Source organism: Etheostoma spectabile, chromosome 5, assembly GCF_008692095.1.
Source record: "Etheostoma spectabile isolate EspeVRDwgs_2016 chromosome 5, UIUC_Espe_1.0, whole genome shotgun sequence".
Lineage (NCBI taxonomy): Eukaryota > Metazoa > Chordata > Actinopteri > Perciformes > Percidae > Etheostoma > Etheostoma spectabile.
Window position 1 is genome coordinate 4,405,284 of NC_045737.1, and position 17,246 is coordinate 4,422,529.

Genomic DNA, 17,246 nt, shown 5'->3' on the forward strand with positions numbered 1-17,246 from the left:
CTTAAAATATTAATTAAATGAAACTTTATGAAATATCCATCCACCCAAATGAATGTATTTCAAAGCATAAGAGAGTTAAATGCAGGTTAAAGGTGCGTGGGTAACAACGGAGAGGAAGAAACATTACATTTTCGTTTGTTTTTTTTTATTCCCAAAATCAAATCAAAATAACAATGAATGGCAAAAAAATGTAGCTTTTTTTCAGCAAATTGAACTATGGAGTTATAAAAGTCAAATCAAATAAAACATAACAGGAATAAATACATGTCAATTTATCTCATCCAGTGAAAGCAAAAGACACACAAGTTCATCTGAAGATATAAAAGAAAATACAAAAGAAGGCAGCAATGATGGCTACATTAAAGAGGCCGTTTGGATGGAATTGGCAGTGCTACACTATCAAACAAAGCACGACAATATTGTTTATGGTTTGAAAACGAAAAAAATCGTATTTCTTAAGCCTCTGGCTCATATATTTTTAAAGTGCACATTGTTAACTTTTGAAGTTGCAAAATACATTATAGCCTATAACAAATCAAAATATAAATCAAAACAAAAAGAAAAATATTATAGCTACAAACATTGTTTACATTATCAAATATAGGCTAAGCAATTATCCATAAAGTTATGGTTTTGTGGAAGACAGCTTTTTGGTCGGAGTGACGAAATACCCATGGCAGTGCTGCGCGCGACATGGCAGAGGGGTCTTCCATACACGTCTCCATGGAAACTGGAAATTATAGGCTATAGGCTACATCTATTGGCAGAACCGAATTAAGCCTATTTCAGAAAAAATAATAATAATCATAATAAGATTATGTAACAAGGTGATAAAAACAGAATTGTTGTTAAAAAAAATGGGACATGACTTTTTGAAAAGGCAAAAATGTCCATCCTCCTAAAACATTTCAAACAGAACAGACTACATGATTGACACGGTTTTACGGGCAATTATTGTTGTCGTAGGCCATAGTGAACCTTTAATACAGTCTGTTATTCTTCAGTATCTTGAAACGATCAGAACGCAACAGTGTGATGACGATGGAGATGGTGGTTATGGTGGCTGCGCAGCTTGAGTTCTGAGAGGTCATCTTCTTCACTGGAGTGGAGCTCCATCGCTATTTCATCCGAGTCACTGAAGTGGGAGTGCGGGGAAAACTCTCCGTCGCTGCGGGGAGACTCCTTCCTCCCCCCTCCGACCGGCGCGAGCGAACCGCCTGCCCGAGGGGAGGAAGAAGGAGAGGGCGAGCGCATCGCTTCTTCAACCATGGCCGAAAACGACCCGTCGTCGAAGGAGGAGCGGAACGGCATCCCGCCGATGTGGACCGGTAGGCCGCTCCCTGAGGCGGGCCCGGCCGCCGCTGTCCTACAGGTCGTAGGGGACGGGGACGCCTTGTCCTTTGCCCCCTCTAAAACAACGGCGGATGGAAGCATATTGTCACACTTTGGCGAGTTGTTGTTGTTATTTTTGCTGTTGTTGTTGTTGTTGTTGTTTGAGACTTCGTTATTGCTGTTGTTGGAGACTGGACCTTGCAGCAGATCAGCCAGAGCGTTGATGTAGATCTGCGCCATCTGTAAAGTCTCATATTTGGAGAGCTTCTTGTCGTTGTCAAACGCCGGGATTACGCTGCGCAGCTCGTCAAACGCGTGGTTAAGCCCGTGCATCCGCCTCCTCTCGCGCGCGTTGGCGGCCACGCGCCTCTGCTTCTGGACCCCGTTGGTAGGTCTGCTGGACTGGGCTCTCTGTCTCGTGGATGTGTCCTCATCGGGCCCGGTCACCGTGCCTTGAAGACGGCACAAGTCCCGTACTTTGAGCGAGGAAGAGGAGGGGCTCTTGGCAGTTTTTCTGTAGCTGGGAGGGCTGGGATAGCCCGAGGACTCCGGGGAACTACTCTCTGAAAAATGAAAACAAATATTTAACAACTGCTCGGGTTTAACCACAACCTATAATAAATGCACATAGCCTTCTCTTGTGGCATAACAATGTTTTAAATTTAAGAGTAGACCTTGCACCTGAGCTGTCTGAAGTGCATATTTCTATTTGAGACCTTCAGTGCACCCAAAAATAACTTAATGCCCACTGCAATGCCAGATGCCTGTTGCATTAAAATCGGCGTCTCTCACCGTGATAGGAGCCGGTGCTCGGGCACGGCGAGTGCCGCAGGTAGTCGGGGGAAGTGGCGTGTGCCGCGCAGGTGCCAGAAGGCTGCACCGGAGCCAGCCAGGCGCGTGGGTCACTGCCGCTGTCCACGAGCGTCAGTCCAGGTTCCTCGAGCTGCTGCTCCCCTCCCCTCTCCACCACTTCTGGGCTCTGCAGCCGCGGGTCGAGGTTTGCGCCTCTGCTCCAGTCTTCCACATTTAGGACATCCATGCTTCCAAATGACCCCAAAAGGGAAGGCAAGTTAAAACGAATAACAATATATATAAAAAAAAAAAAAGTTTTGGAGACACGCACTGCTATGTTGTTGCACTGCGTGAAAATGACTGTCGCGTGCGAGACTACTTTTCTGGTGTCTCAAGGCGCGGCGTCCGTTTAAAAAGCGGCACGCGCCTGGGAGCCCCCCTCCTCGCGCTGGTCGCGTGTTGACGTCCAATGAGAAGTCTCGGTAAGGCCCGAGAGAGGTGATTATGGCCCCCCGAAGCCGGACTGTTTATGATAACGTTACAATTTAAGGAGTGTTTAACCAAAGGGAGGTAAGGGGAACCTCCCACAGGACGCACGTGCATGGGGAGGTGACGGTTTTAGGTAAGGAGCGTGGACAGCGCGAGAAGGGTGCAGCTGGGACAGAATCCCACCTGTTCGTGTGTCTGTCTCATCGCAAGTAGAAGGAAGGAAAACGAGGGATCTGAAAAAGGTTCATTTGCCATCCTCGAGTGTCTGAACTGTTTCCTGTGCCCGGTGTAACCCATGGCAGCAGTAAAACCTGACTAGCTGTTCATCAGTACCCCCTAAATCCAAAGAACAACACAGTGCATGCATGTCCCTCTTTGGAGACTAGCCTACTGAAAGATATTAATCCAACAAAATATGTCACACAAATCCACTCAGTACCCATAGAGCTTCACAGTAGATCCTATTCAATTTAGAAATACCTGCATTGCATGTCTCAATAGTGACACAAATACAGGGAATATAATGTATAACGTATATATATATATATATAACAACGTTATATAACGTAATATATAACGTTGCGGGAGAAAAGCCTGACCAAAATTAACTAAGGCTAGCCTACAGTTGACCGAAAGTCGGTGCCCAAAACAATTGCGGTTCCTGGAGCTCGCGCGCTCATTGTCAATTCATTCATTCCAAGATCATCTCCAATTTCCATTTTTCTTTTGTGGCGGGTCTAAAACCTTTTGATCCACCTCTCGGAACGCCCTGTCGGTAAAAAGGGCTTCACAGGGAACGGAAACATGAGCAGGGGTCTCGCGCTCCACACTGTTTCCGTACTGACACGAGCTGAAAGTGGTGCGCAACTGGATTCAGCGGGGGGGAGAAAACACACACACACACACACACACACACACACACACACACACACACACACACACGTAGACTATGTCTACTTATGCAGAAATTGTTTCCAATTCATTTATTATCACATATCCAATACGAACATAAGCTAAGAGACAATATTGGAGAGGCCTTTAGGCAAAAAGACAAATTAGAGCTAGTAGGACCCAGCTGCAGTCTACTGATCAAAGCGACCATGATTACTGAGATGCAAACTTCAGGCCTGATGAACAATGGGCTAATTGCTGGGTGGGAATCGACTATTTAACGTAACTGACACGGTCGATTTAGGATAAGAAGGATACAATACAAGCTCGGCTATATTTTAAATACAGTAGCCCAATGGCTGAGGCACAAGGATCAAGGAGGGGCACCTGTTACCTCCCTCTCCAGTCCAACTTTTCACAACATTAAATTACCTAATCACACAGTGCAGGCCAAACATAGGCCTACAAACAGCAGGCTATCCTATCAATTAAACATCAGACTTCATAATTATTTTTTAATACTTTAAGAGTGGTTAGAGAGGTGACCAGGTTGTAACAGCGGTAGAGCAGGCACACATGTCCTGAGAGACTTATTCCTCGACGCAGAGGTTAAGGGTCCGAATCCGACCAGTGACAATTTACTTCCCCTTCTCCCTCCTCTTTCTAACCTAACTGTCCTGTCAAAATTAAAGGTGGAAAAGCCCGAAAATAATCTTTAAAAATAAATAAATAATAAGAAAGATGTCTTTCTGAAAAGACAAGACTCATCAAACATAGGCAGCTGGAAATTGTGGGTAACAAAATTTGTGAGGAAAGAATCTCAGAGATAAGAATAAGAATTTCAGAGATAAACCGACATCCCTCTTTTCTGTTTTTTATTCATGTATTCAACATGGGGACGTCTTGCGGGCCAGAGGTCTGGCGCCGAGCGTTCGCCCCCTCTTCCCACCTACAAGCCCCCCCATCCAACGGGCCGGGCCGGGCCGGGCTCCTGAAGCTACCGACAGGTTGGATATTGTAGCTGGCGATTATTAAAGTGTCGCGGCCACAATGGAGACTCTATGTTCCATTGGTCACGCCTGGGGGGCTCCTCGAGGGAGAGGGGAGGGAGGCTCCCATTCCGATGCGCGAGAGGAGTCTGCGTGCTGCCGCTTCTCATTCCCATCTCCCGGGAGACAGGGGCGCGACGGGCACGAGACCAGAGTGAGGGCAGTTGAGCAGGGATTTCAAAAGTCAACTGTGGCCTTTCCTAAACTCACGTATTCCACGGTATTCTCTTTGATGACGTGCTAAAATATAAATGAATTCTGAAGCTCTAAAATTATAGCTATGCCAAGGGAATTTCCTTGTCTCCAAACTAGAACTGTGCCATACAAACAACTGGAAAAAGCATATATATATATATATATATATATATATATATATATATATATATGTGTGTGTGTGTGTGCATATATATGCAATATGCTGTAAAAAGTTCTAATTTGTACACTGCCTTTATTAGACTCCTTAAGTTACTTTGAAGCTCAACACATATGTTATCAATTTGAAAAGTATGATGCATTATCATGGTATAACATGTTTATTCACCTTAACATCACCCCAACCAGCTGCAACATTATAATGCTAATACTTACATGTTGATGCTGTAAGTGTTGATTATCTAAGATAACACTTTTATTATTTTTAGTATTTCTACATTGTTGTATTTCTACTTTTGCTTAAGTAAAAACATCTTGATAGTTCGTCCACTACTTCCACAGTAACTTAACAACTCGCCTACAACCATAACAACGTTTTAGATGCATGTGGACTTCCGTCAAACAAAAAGAAGAGTTTATCTCCCCAAATGGGGGAATTTAGCTCCTCATGATGATTAAAGTCTACATAGAAAGATGTTGACTTTAAACACTACTCTGTGCAGCAGAAACATGTCTAGCTTGGCATCAAGTTGTTTGTCACTCAGTTGTATCCAATGGAATTCAAAGCAATTATTTAATTTCTTTCATTCATTTTCCAATAATGTGGGCATTGATCTTGTTATAAAGAAGCACAAACTGAGTCAGGAAACGGGGAGCTCTCTAAACGTTGGCTGGGCTGAACAGTGCCACTCTCTGGTTAAAATGGAGAACTGCAATGTCGTGCTCCAATGAACTTGACAGCAGTCCTCCCTAGCTCAGTGTATATCCAGCTGTTAACAGCAGCACACAGGCCTTTGAAGTGAAAGACACAAAAGCTTAACTCATGCTTGAACCAAAAATCCATTTCACACACAAAATCATCCCAGATCACTCAAACCCATTTAAAAATGTTATGGTTGGCATTTGCATGTTCCCCTTTCACCCCTTAAATCTATTAGGTTTAATGATTTGCAGCTACTTTTCATCCGTTATTAAATGATACGCTGCCCGAATCAATCAACCCCCTCCCCCCCTCCCCCAAATACCAGGTTAGTTTGTCATTATTACAGGTTCAAACCTTAAGACTGGATTTTTCTTGAGAAACATTTTCTTTTGTTAAGCGATCAGTCTGGATTCTTCTCTGACGTCACATAAAGAAATCTGATGTCCTTGGTTTCCTAATAATAGTAAAAGAAAAGAAAGAGTGAGGGAGAGAATCCATATTAAAACTCTTGATAAAAGTATGATTACTCAGCAGTATCTGGGTCAACTTACCAGTAACTTGTGTCTTAGGAACCATTTCCACTGGAAAAGAAGACGAGCCACATACACCGAAAACAGAACACTGTAGAGAGGAGAAACTTCTTGTCTAGAAAAGGAAGAAGTCTCCACCAAAATAAATTGTCTGTGACACAAATTTAGAATTTTATAAAAAGTTGGTCATTAGTGAGATGCCTCTATCTTTAAATTCTGAGTTTCTGGAAATTTTCAAACGTTGCATAACGGTGAAGGTAAAACGTCCCGTTGAGGAGTCCTTCGCTGTGATTTGAGGGGTTCATTCCAGAGGCGAGCCCCTAAGTGACAAAGAATCATGAAAAGTAGTTATTCACCGTTTGATGGGCATTGGACATGGACTGAAAGGTATCCCCTTTCACATATCCAGCTTAGCAAAAACCACAAATACCATCCGACTGTAGAAAACCTGTTTATTAGACAAATTATACACAGAAAGCTTTGCCACTTGTAACAGAGGCCCCAGTTTGTTCAGATTTTTGAATAATATGCAACACATACAACAAAATAGGCCTATATTAAATACTGTACATCATACATTTTTGAAAATTATCAAGTAAATCCTGTAGTGCTATGCATGAAATTAAAAATGTTAACAGATAGCACAAGAGCAAGTTTGTGCATGCTTTCTTTTTAATCAACTTGCCACTTTTAGTCATTTAACCAGCAAATAATAACATGAACTCAGGACGACATGAGAAAAGCAAAGAGTCTGTGTTTATGTCAACCATGGGCAGAACAAAGGAAAACCAAAGGCTGTAATGTGACTGCTAAACTCAACACTAAAGCTCATCGTGATATACTCTTTTCTTTTTTGTTAAACAAAAATAGCATCCACATGTAAAATATACATTTTTATAATGTCTCTTTCATTTATACTAAATAAAACCTTTTAAATGTCTGTGTCCTATTTGTCGTTCAATAGCCATACTGTAGCCTAATATAAGAAAAGAATGCCTAAGAATGCTTGCCTCAAAACACTGTGGCTTGACTGAGTTTCTACGCACAACATTTTGCGGATTTAGTTCTTAAAGATAACCAACTGAAAACTTGTTCTAAACAACTACCATTATCAATTATTAATACATTGTTAGTGAAAGAAATTTGGTTCCATTTTTCCACCCCACCCCCTAATCCAGCAAATATTCCTTCAATGCTCTCGATGTACCATTCCCCTTCCCCAGCCCTAAATGCACCTTAACGGTCTCCTTTTAATTAATTGGCACTTTAAAAAAAAAACAAGTAATATAAACAGTACCCTTAACGTTACAGATATGAAATAGAAGTATATTTTGGACTCGTCTCATACAGGCAGCCATTGGGATCCAATGGTTGGATCCAACTGTTGACTCTCCGTGACATTCCCATGACCCTAAAGCACAAACACAGATTTGCTGCTCTACAATGTTTCCAGTACTCCTGATTTCTTGGGTTTGACTGGAAGTCTGGAGGGAACAGCTAGCTAGTTGACATATAAGGCCTGTACTGAAGTTGGTGTTGCAATGGCTTCTCCTCAACACCAAATAAATGTTCACCACTTGAACCTGATAAAAAAAAGTGATTAATGAACTCGGAACATGACGTGACTTTACAGAATGAGCTTTTATCTTTTAAACATTCGAGCTATGGCATCAGTAAATTTAAGCAAAACAAAGACAAATCAAAAATCAAAGTTTGAATGACTTAATGATGCAAAACCAGAGACTACAGCACTCATTTAGCAGTTTTTCAAAGTTTGCTGAGAGAAAAAAAAAAAACAAGTAGACAGCTCAGAACAATGTTATTTTTTTTGTACTTCCTGACCAAAACACATTCCACGCATTAAAATCTATTATTTTTCTCCAAAAACAAAATTCAATAAAAGACATATAATAAGCATTAGCTTTTTGAAGTCTTTCGGCTTGTATTTCATGTTTTCTTTTCTTCTTCAAGTTGTTTTTTTGTATCATCCCTTTTTAATATCCTTCTGAGAGTCTGATTAGAGGATCTCACCTTGACTTGAAAAGCAGATAGCACAGTACAGGTGAGAAAAGAAAAGGTCAGATCTACATACAATCACTTACAGGTCTGTGGGCACTGGTACAGTGCAGTGGGGTTGACAAAGAGTCTTTAATGTGCATCAAAGTGGTGAAAACAGTTTCAGGCCGATGCACCAAAATGGCAGAAATAGTTTTAGATCAACACACCAAACTGGTGATTCAGTGTCATATTGTTGCACTGTCATGGCATTTCAGCGGGTTTCAGAACGATGCACCGCGATGGGGTCAGCATGTGTTCAGCTGTAATGTCTTAGGTCTAGTCAGGCCACCGTGTGGACCCCACCTTGGAGATGATAACACATTTGGAACCCCAGGTATTGGTGAAACGACACCAGAGAAGAGAAAACTCAGTATGGACTCCCACATAGCAAAAAGGCAGAGTAAAACTGGAGAAGTGAAATTTTCCGAAATCCACTTAGATGGGACCTTTTCAAAACTACAAGGGGCTGCTGTATGTATTCCCAGGGCTACGGACAAAACTATTGTTATATAGGCCTTCATAAAATTCAACAACTCAATGATTGCTTAGTAGTGTGAGCCCCTTTGAAGTTGTTTATTGGTTCACAACAACGCTAGTCATCCACCAATGGCAGTCCTGGAGCTCACAGGAATATAGACACGTTTCCTGTGTTTGCAGTGGTAGAAACTAAACCCTCCGAGGTGGAGTTTAGATAATAATAATCAGGTCATTTCAGCAGATCTCCATTACATGAGGCAGTCCTCATATCATAAAACAGAAGCAATAAAAAAAAGTTCCCCTTTCACACATATCCCTAAAAATAATCCCCCAAACAATCACAAGAACAACAACAATAAAGCAAAGCCCCCTTCCCTTTTTGCACCTCACCAACATGGTTAGCAGGAGGATAAGGAACGCCCCGATAGACCTCCACCTCCTTCGTCTTCTCTACATACAAAATGGACTCCCCCGGTAACACCCAAACAGAAACGGAAAGCATAAAGATTCATATGTACACATCTATATCCTCAGACGTTTTAGCTTAGCCATAATGTATTCGTTCTACCATCCCACCTCACCTCCTTCTGCTCCTCTTCCTACTCTTCCTCCTCAACCAATCGTATCCTTAGCAACTCCTCATATAGAGGTGCCCCTGTCCGGATCATTGCCATATCCAAAGTTGGGTCCTGGACCTGTGGGCTGGTAGGGGATGGAGGACATTGTTTTAATGGGGCTGCGGAAGAAGCCACCGTTGGGGGCCCTCTGCCTGAAAGGGCCCACCCCGCCAGTCCGGTGGTCCTGGAGGACGCCCCCCCCACCACTACCGAAACCAGCGGAAAATCCAGCGACGGCTTTGGCAGAGAGGCTGCGGCTAAGGGTCTGGATCTGCTCGGGGATGAAGGTGGTGGTGGTGATGTGGGTGTTGCGGAAATCGCTGATCTGCTCGAGGGCCTGGCGTGCGGCAGGCAGCGCATCCATGTCAAGGGGTGTTAAATCGACGGAAGAGGTGGAGAACTGCTTGTGGGGGCTTTCGTCCTCGGTGCACAAGCTGTTAACCCGGCGGTGTAGGTGCTCCAGGTCGATCTCCTTATCGTCCTGCAGGTGGGGAGGGGCAGGGGAGGAGTAGGCCGGAGAAGAGGAAGCAGTGATGGTAAATGGTAGAAGGGAAGAAAGGTTAACGCAAAGGGAAGGCAATTGGAAAGCAATTGGAAAGAATATGAGGTGGGAAAGAAGACATTGAAAAGGAAGGATGAGAAGGGATGGGAAAGATCCAGGGTCGATGTTTAAGAATGGAGATGTAGGTGAGGAAAGATGAGAGGGATGAGAATAAGGGAGGGGGTGGTAAGAAGGAAGAAGCGAGGGATGAATCGAAGAAAGTTGGACAAAAGAAAGGAAAGGTGAGGAGGTAAAAGAAAAGGAGTGAATGGAGTGCAAATAGGAGTCAGGTGATGGACAGTGAACAGTGAAGGAATGGGGTGTATTTGTATTCAGCAATAGGGATGTCATCCATCCGAGCAGTATAAATGGATGGTAAGAATAATATTGAAAGAAAGAGATGGGCGTTGGACAAGGCAGGGTGATGAAATGATGAGGGCAAGATGGCATGCATGTGGCCAAACAAAAGGTTTTGGCACAATTAAGAGTGATATTCAAGGTTAAGGTAATTGCAATAGTGAGAGGAGGAGTGGGGGTGACACAACATAAAAGTAACATGTTTGGCGGTCACGTGGAAAACATGATGTGACAGGAAGCAGGAAGAGTGAAAAAGAGGAGGGGAAAGATGGAGGGAAGAGAAGCATACTCTGAGCTTGTGGTCAGGATATTGAAAGAGAGAAACATACACACACTTCTACAAGGTTTATAAGGGAGTGCAAATAAGCTGGAATACACACAGAAAACACACCGCCACCATGCTGTGTGCTCTGCGATTCCAGGGTGCTTGGTCTACTGTGCATTTAATAATATTATACTACAAATACAACTTATATTACAGAAGGCAGTCCAAATGCTCAACAACCTTCCTTATCTTATGTATTTTTTCTGCTTCGTGTCACCATTGCATTCTGGCCATCATGCCAAAAAATTCACATTGAGATTGACATCTCATTTTCAAGTGAATTTTTTCCAGGCCACATACAATATGGCTTATTTATCAACTGCATCATATAATGAAGACAATATAACTTCAATCAAACAATTTTTTAACAGTCTTAATAATTAAAAAATTCTAAGACAGAGTGCAAACATCAACTTAAGCTTTTACTTAACTTACAATATATGTTAAATGAAACTTATAATTGATATAGTCACATATAATTTACTTATCCACATAGTCTAAAGGATGGTAACACTCAGTGAGAGGTGTTTCATGCTTTTACTGGAGAGGGTGCAAGGGAGCGAAGATTGCAATGAATGAGGTGAGGATATAAAGAGGAGAAGGCTTAGCTGAACGGTGTTAGAAGGTAACAGAGAGTTTCCAAAACTCTTCAAATGTTTGCATTGTCCACATATGTGTGGCAATGGGCTTCTCTGGCTTTATGGAAGGTAAGGGTCTCAGAGGTAGGTGGTGAGAAGTGTGGGGTGTCACATCATTTTAGGTGTCTCATTTCGCCGTATCTCATTTCATGAAAACATTGTTGGGGTAAAGGCAAACAGGGTGTTGGTAAGGAGGGGAGTCACAATATTGAGGTTAACGATAGAGTTACTGACCGTGTCCTTTGGGTCTGGGGGGTCTGGCGGGGGCTCTGGACCTACTGTATGTAGCTCACGGGCAGAGGGGACCAAGAGTGGTGACCCCTGGTTGCCATCTAAGGAGGGGACAGTGGGAGGAAGGAGAGGACGAGGGGACACTAGTGCTCGTCGTGACACTATCATACACACACTAAATGTTTGAAGGAGGCGAGAGCCAAAGGGTAGAGTTGGTACCAAAAAATGAAGGGAAGTCAAAGAGAAGAGTGAATCACAAATGGTCAGTCTGCTGCTCAGTTAAAGGACACTAATGGATAACAACAAGGAGTGATCGAAAGGGACCAAGGCAAGGATAAGTGGAAGGTTTTTGTGGAAAACGTGGCAGGCCCTAGCTGCATTTATATTACTGTAAATAGATGTGTTCCTCCATCATAATGCCAATTGTAACATTACATAAAAGAAGTCAACCCTGGATCACCCAAATGATCACCCAAATGATCAAAACCTGATCGGATATTGACATGCAAAGACATTGTTAATGCTTTTTGGCTTCATTTTTTGATATGAGGTTTGCAAAATATCTGTGTTACATAAAATAAATACTTCATTAAGGCTTTACCTGCATATATAACTTTACAGAGCTTGTAACTTTAACTGTCTGGTCAAAGATGATGCTCTATTTGCTTTGAGATAGAGAGACAGCCCCCTCTAATGGCAGAAAGGCATCATTGCACACATAGTCAACTGGCACCATGCCAGGTACAGAAGGGTTTTCCAAAGAGGTACATTTGCTTTAAGCAGAGAGCTTTGCTTTTACTTTGAACACCAAAGTTTTAACTCAGCTCCTTAATGGTCATCATTCCTCTTCAAACATGATTCTTCATATATCATTACATTTCAAAAGCATCTGTCTTCAAGCATGACTGACCAATGCTTTTTATTCTATTCTCTATTGTATATATAACCTTGGGGTGGGAGGTGAGGTGGTAAAGGTGGTCATTCTCATTTTGGGGGCGAGCTCGGAGGGGTTGCTGGGTTCGTAGGAGTGCTGCACGATCAGGGCACAGGGAATGTCGCAGCATGCTGGGGGCTGGTAATGGGTGGCGGTGGGGGCAGTGGTGTTGGCAATGTTGGTGTTCTGGTTCTGACCGCCCAGGGTCAGAGGGTGCTCGTTGGGGCTGTGAGGGCAAGGATCAGCAGCTTGCCTGACAGACGGGCCATCTGCCTGCGCCTGGTGTGTGTGACGTGCATGTGGATGTGAGCAAAGAAGAGAGGAGGAGAGAGAGAGCGCGAGGGGAAAGATATGTGGAATAATTCATATAAATGTGTTTGTGTATTTGTGTGCATGCAAGTTGAGTGGGAAGATTAAAACAAGCCCCCAAAAAAAGAAGCCAAATAGACACACAGGCAGACAATCAGCAGACAGGCAGAGACAGAGAAGGGATGAGTGACAGACAAGATCAGGCAGATGGCAGGATTGTAAGGTGGAGGAGAGAGAGAAGTCAATTGGAGAGACAGACGGGTGGGGGGTGAGCGAGAAAAAAGACACGGCAGTCAGTCAGCACACACAGTTAAGCAGGTCGTTCTGTGTTGTGTCTTCAGAGAGACATTCACAGTCTTTAGATACCTGGAGAGGAGAGATGTTTAAATGGCATTTTGTACTGCTCTTTCCCTCTCTCTCTCCCCCTCGCCCGCTACACCCCTCAACACAGAGTACTTATCTACAAAAACAAAACAAAAAGGAAATATGAGAGCTTTGAGCCACAGAGACACAGATCATTTTATATAGCGTTAGAACGAGTAGGCTGGCAATTCCCATCCAAACCACACACTTCAAAAAGAAGAGGTCAGCTGTTTTAGGTGTACCAAAGGGGATGATACACAAGGAAGTGCCCGCTCTTCTCATGCTAAACCTACATGGATTATATGAAATATCAGACATGGTCAAAAGCACAGACGTTACCATTATGGAAGAGTTCTGACAAAAAAAATCTTGTCAATATCTAATGTCATGTATTTTGTCAATATGCAGCAGCATAGTTAGTCCCAGTTTTGGACTTTTAGGGATGTGGTTGATTCTAATGACAGAACTCTTTCATACAAACTTTTCATGGCACATATATTTAGGCCAAAAGGGTAAAGCAATAGCCCTCTTATGAAGGAAATAGGCCTCAGACACTCATCTGAAAATAGCTTGTCAAAATAATCAAGATTTTAAAATGTAGTTATAGCTTCCAAAGCACTATTAAGAGGAACCTGAATTCATTTCCCTTAGATATGCAGTACTATCATTACAAACATGGCCAGACATCAGCCACCCAGGCACCAACCCAAAATGAGTTTGTGTTTTTGAGCACAGTAAGGCAGTAGCTATATGGAGGAAGATTACTAATTTCCAAACATGTACTGTAGTTAAAATGCCCATTTATGTGTTATCGAATGGGATAAGATGTAACAACTGTAGTTCACTGTCCTCAGACTTCATAAAACCAATATGTGAACTATCAAAGATCCCAAGATAGCAGGGATGACTTTGAATACACAGTCCTTTATTTTGTGTGCATATCCTTGTCAAATGTGCTCAATCATTGGTGACTCTAAGGAAATATGTGTTTTTGTGTTAGTGAGTGAATAGGCCTGGTAGAAACATTCACAAGCAAACTGTTTACATTGAAAAGCAGCCTTATACATAGCAATGTCAGCCATTCCACAACACACATAGCACAGACACATAACACTGACATATAGACTAGCTTACATTTAAAAGCAGTTGCAACAGTTTTACAGCAATGAATGTAAAGGCATGTACAGACATGTGCAGTGTTTGATTATGTATGTTTTAGTATGTATAAGAAACACAGACACAAACACATCTTAGTTGGATTTAAGTTTAAGTTTCATTTATACAGGAAGCATATGTGTGGCAGGCGGGGATGGTGTTTTGGTGCCATCTAATCTAATGATTGCACATAGTCATGATGTGTGCCAGTGTTAACTGAGTTTAAGTGAAACACGACCATCTCAAGTCCTGTGTAGGTCACTGAGAGCATGATCTGACAACCACCGGGGATCACGAAGCATGTTGAAAACAAACTGAACAAACATGTATTGCGTTTATGGGTTTCATGATATGGCGTATCTGACATAGAGATTGAGCATTCGTTATATTGACACAAGACTGAAGTGACTGAAGAGCCAAGCTAAACGTGAGGCAAAGATGATGTGTATGCACGCATGTGAGAATGCAAGCTCAATGGTGTTTGTGTGTGTGTGTGTGTGTGTGTTACTTTAAAAGCAGCCATAAATGGGGAAGCTGTTTGTCATCTTCAAGGAGGAAAAATGAGCACTGTTAGTGTACTTTTGAATACAAAATCCATTGGTTTTATTCAACATACATCTCTGACAGGTGAGGCCCAACTGATAATCCCAATGACACAACTGCACTCAACCTGCACCAACCCTTTTTACATTTGTGCACTTGCTCATTTTAGATTAAGCCAAAGAGAGTTAGATCAGGTAGTGTGAATTCTTTATCTTTCTGGACACAGTAACTCACTGCATTGGAAGGAGAGTCCTCATGCCAAGTCTGCACTCCCCAGTCATACTCTTGGTGCCAATGAATCTTACTAAGACAAGTTTTCCAGGCCCAGGCATAAAGAGTGGGTCTCCAGGCTTTCCTATTTAATGTGAAGTTTGCAAAAATGTACAAGGAGCTGCATGCTCTTGGCTCAGTGTAATGGTCTCAAGTGGTGTTAGCATTCTCTGTGACAGAGGCCAACAAGTTCTTCATTTAAACTGACAGAGAGTGAGGTGTCTAGTGGAGTTAATTACAAGCTTGAATTACAAGGTTTACTTCACTTTATTAATTTAACTTTAGGAAGTTAGATGACATTAAACACACTAGACTTACTCCACTGGCCATGACCAAGGCCAAAATTGCATGCAGAGGCAAGAGTTTCTCCCCAGTCGATAAAATGCAACATATGCAATTTATCTAATTAGCTGCTTTGAAGTTGACTTAAATTTGTCTTCCTTCCTCCACTGAGTCAGGACATGCTGTAGTGGTCCCAGCTTGACTCTCTCTTCTTCGGTTCTCAGCAGCCATCTTTGCAGCTGGATGCCCATTTGGAAAGCTGCTGCACAGATGGTGACTTGAGATCTGAGTATGGCATTCCCACTGTTTTTACATATATTATGTGTGTATATTATTATGATGAGATAATTTTAGGAAGAAAAAAAGAATAATATTTCAGCAAAATGAAAAACTTTGTCTAACAATTTTTCATTCTTAAGGCCAGGGTATGCTTGAAATGAACTAATTCCCACTATGTGTCCTCCGACCATGTCTGAAGGCAAAAGTGTTTATCTCTGTCCCAAGCAGCCACATTCAAAGGGGTAACAACTTTGTTGTTTTAGAAACAAGCCAGAAAACAATAATTGCGTAACTAGTTCCTCACCTCCACCAGCCTGGCCCCTCGCTAAGTAAAGTGAGCATGCTTGTCGGATTGTTGGTTTTAGACAGTTGTTGAACAAAAATTGTTGGATGCAGCCTCCCCAGTTGGAAAGGAGTGAGTGAAGGGGGATTCAGACGCTGTTTGATGATCCGACAAGCAATTAGTTGGAAGCGTACTGACCCCCTCAAGGTTCCGTGGTTACTCTGCGCAAACCAACGGCAATCAATAAGTCAATGCTTTGATATGGTGAAGGATAAATGTCAAGGGGTCAACTATCAAAAACAACTCTGGCTGACTGAGCCAACTTCATTTTCACCACGGAAGCACTGAAGGGGCTATTCTCATAATGCACTATAACTTTGTACTTAACTTGGATATCCCACTGCTTTGCTCCCACTGTTATCCTAAAGCTTTGTTTTGATTTGTATTGGAACAATTTACTCCCTCTATCCTCTAAGTATAACAAAACTTAACAACTTGAAAACGTTACACTTCTTTTATTGTCGCTTACTGAGGCAGTGGACTAATAAAATAACTATCACTTACTGGAATTGTATAAAAATGTACATGCATATGAAGTGCACCCTATCAAACATATGTGACTTCTAAACCAATAATAGGGATTTCCATATGTCAGTAAAGCCTTAATATGAAAAAATATTTAAGCTCTACAAAGAGAATTAAAGACTATCACAGTTTGAATCCCTGCTGTCCCTTCTATTCACTGTTGCAACTCTACTCCTGCGCTCTGTCGGGGGCTGATTCCACCGGCTGCTCTTAGTGGCTAATGAAGACGGCGGGGGGGCGTGTGTGTTGCAGCTGAACCACACTGTGCTTAACATGACTTTGGGTGTGACCAAAGGTTTGGTGTCTACGTGGCTGCTCGGTTGGCGGACATGACTACTGATCTGAATGACAGATTAAAGCTGGTAACAGAGCAGGGGGCTGGAGGTAGGGGGTTCATATGCTTTGTCTGTCACTGTGTTTACTAAAGAAAATATTGTTGTCTGATCCAAAAACAAAATTACATTGGCAGTCAGTTGGGTGCCAATGTTGCAACATAGAATCTAGGAAAATAACACACATTACAGTGTGACTAAGGCTGCATAATATGAGGAAACTATCTAATTGCGACTATTTTGACTGATATTGTGATTGCGCTATAATTCAGAGCATTGGAGTGAATGAACGTTTTTGTATCATTATTCTCATTTTCATTGAAAATTATTAACATTCAAAGATATTAAAATGATTGTAGTGTGATTTTAGCGAGGATCTGTACCAAAAAAGATGTTTTCTTTAGTCTGTAGGATATGGTTTGTAGGCCGGGACATCTCTGTAGCACCACAATACTTAATTCAGAATGGTTTGACACATATTTTGCCATTAACAAATATAACCCCCCCCC

At 42.3% G+C, this 17,246-nt stretch overlaps 2 protein-coding genes across 5 annotated transcripts in view; both read right to left on the reverse strand.

Annotated features, from left to right (window-relative positions):
* Positions 1 to 1,004: 1,004 nt before the first annotated feature.
* On the reverse strand, positions 1,005 to 2,841 carry atoh1a (atonal bHLH transcription factor 1a). Its single transcript, XM_032517096.1, has 2 exons — positions 2,125 to 2,841; positions 1,005 to 1,895 (listed from the first exon to the last, which is right to left on the reverse strand). Exons 1-2 carry the CDS (start codon positions 2,369 to 2,371, stop codon positions 1,018 to 1,020), a joined length of 1,125 nt encoding a protein of 374 aa, XP_032372987.1. The 5' UTR covers positions 2,372 to 2,841; the 3' UTR covers positions 1,005 to 1,017.
* Positions 2,842 to 6,594: 3,753 nt separating this feature from the next.
* grid2 (glutamate receptor, ionotropic, delta 2) overlaps positions 6,595 to 17,246 on the reverse strand; it is a 503,599-nt gene continuing 492,947 nt past the window's right edge. The window contains exons 16-17 of one of the 4 annotated variants that reach the window (XM_032515605.1): positions 12,350 to 12,615; positions 9,457 to 9,791 (exon numbers count right to left, since the gene is read on the reverse strand). In XM_032515605.1, coding sequence (XP_032371496.1) covers positions 9,686 to 9,791; positions 12,350 to 12,615 — 372 coding nt within the window. In that variant the 3' untranslated portion in view covers positions 9,457 to 9,685. Of the gene's footprint in view, positions 9,792 to 11,931; positions 12,616 to 13,011; positions 13,106 to 17,246 lie in introns of those variants that run through there. The other 3 variants (XR_004331939.1, XM_032515604.1, XM_032515606.1) reach the window with 3 other exon arrangements.

What these genes read in the sequence shown, in the direction of transcription:
- atoh1a (XM_032517096.1), bottom strand. Translation starts at nt 2,371, where the DNA reads ATGGATGTCCTAAATGTGGAAGACTGGAGCAGAGGCGCAAACCTCGAC. An exon ending in GAGCACCGGCTCCTATCACG is followed by an intron (nt 1,896 to 2,124) that starts GTGAGAGACGCC and finishes TTCATTTTTCAG; the next exon opens with AGAGTAGTTCCCCGGAGTCC.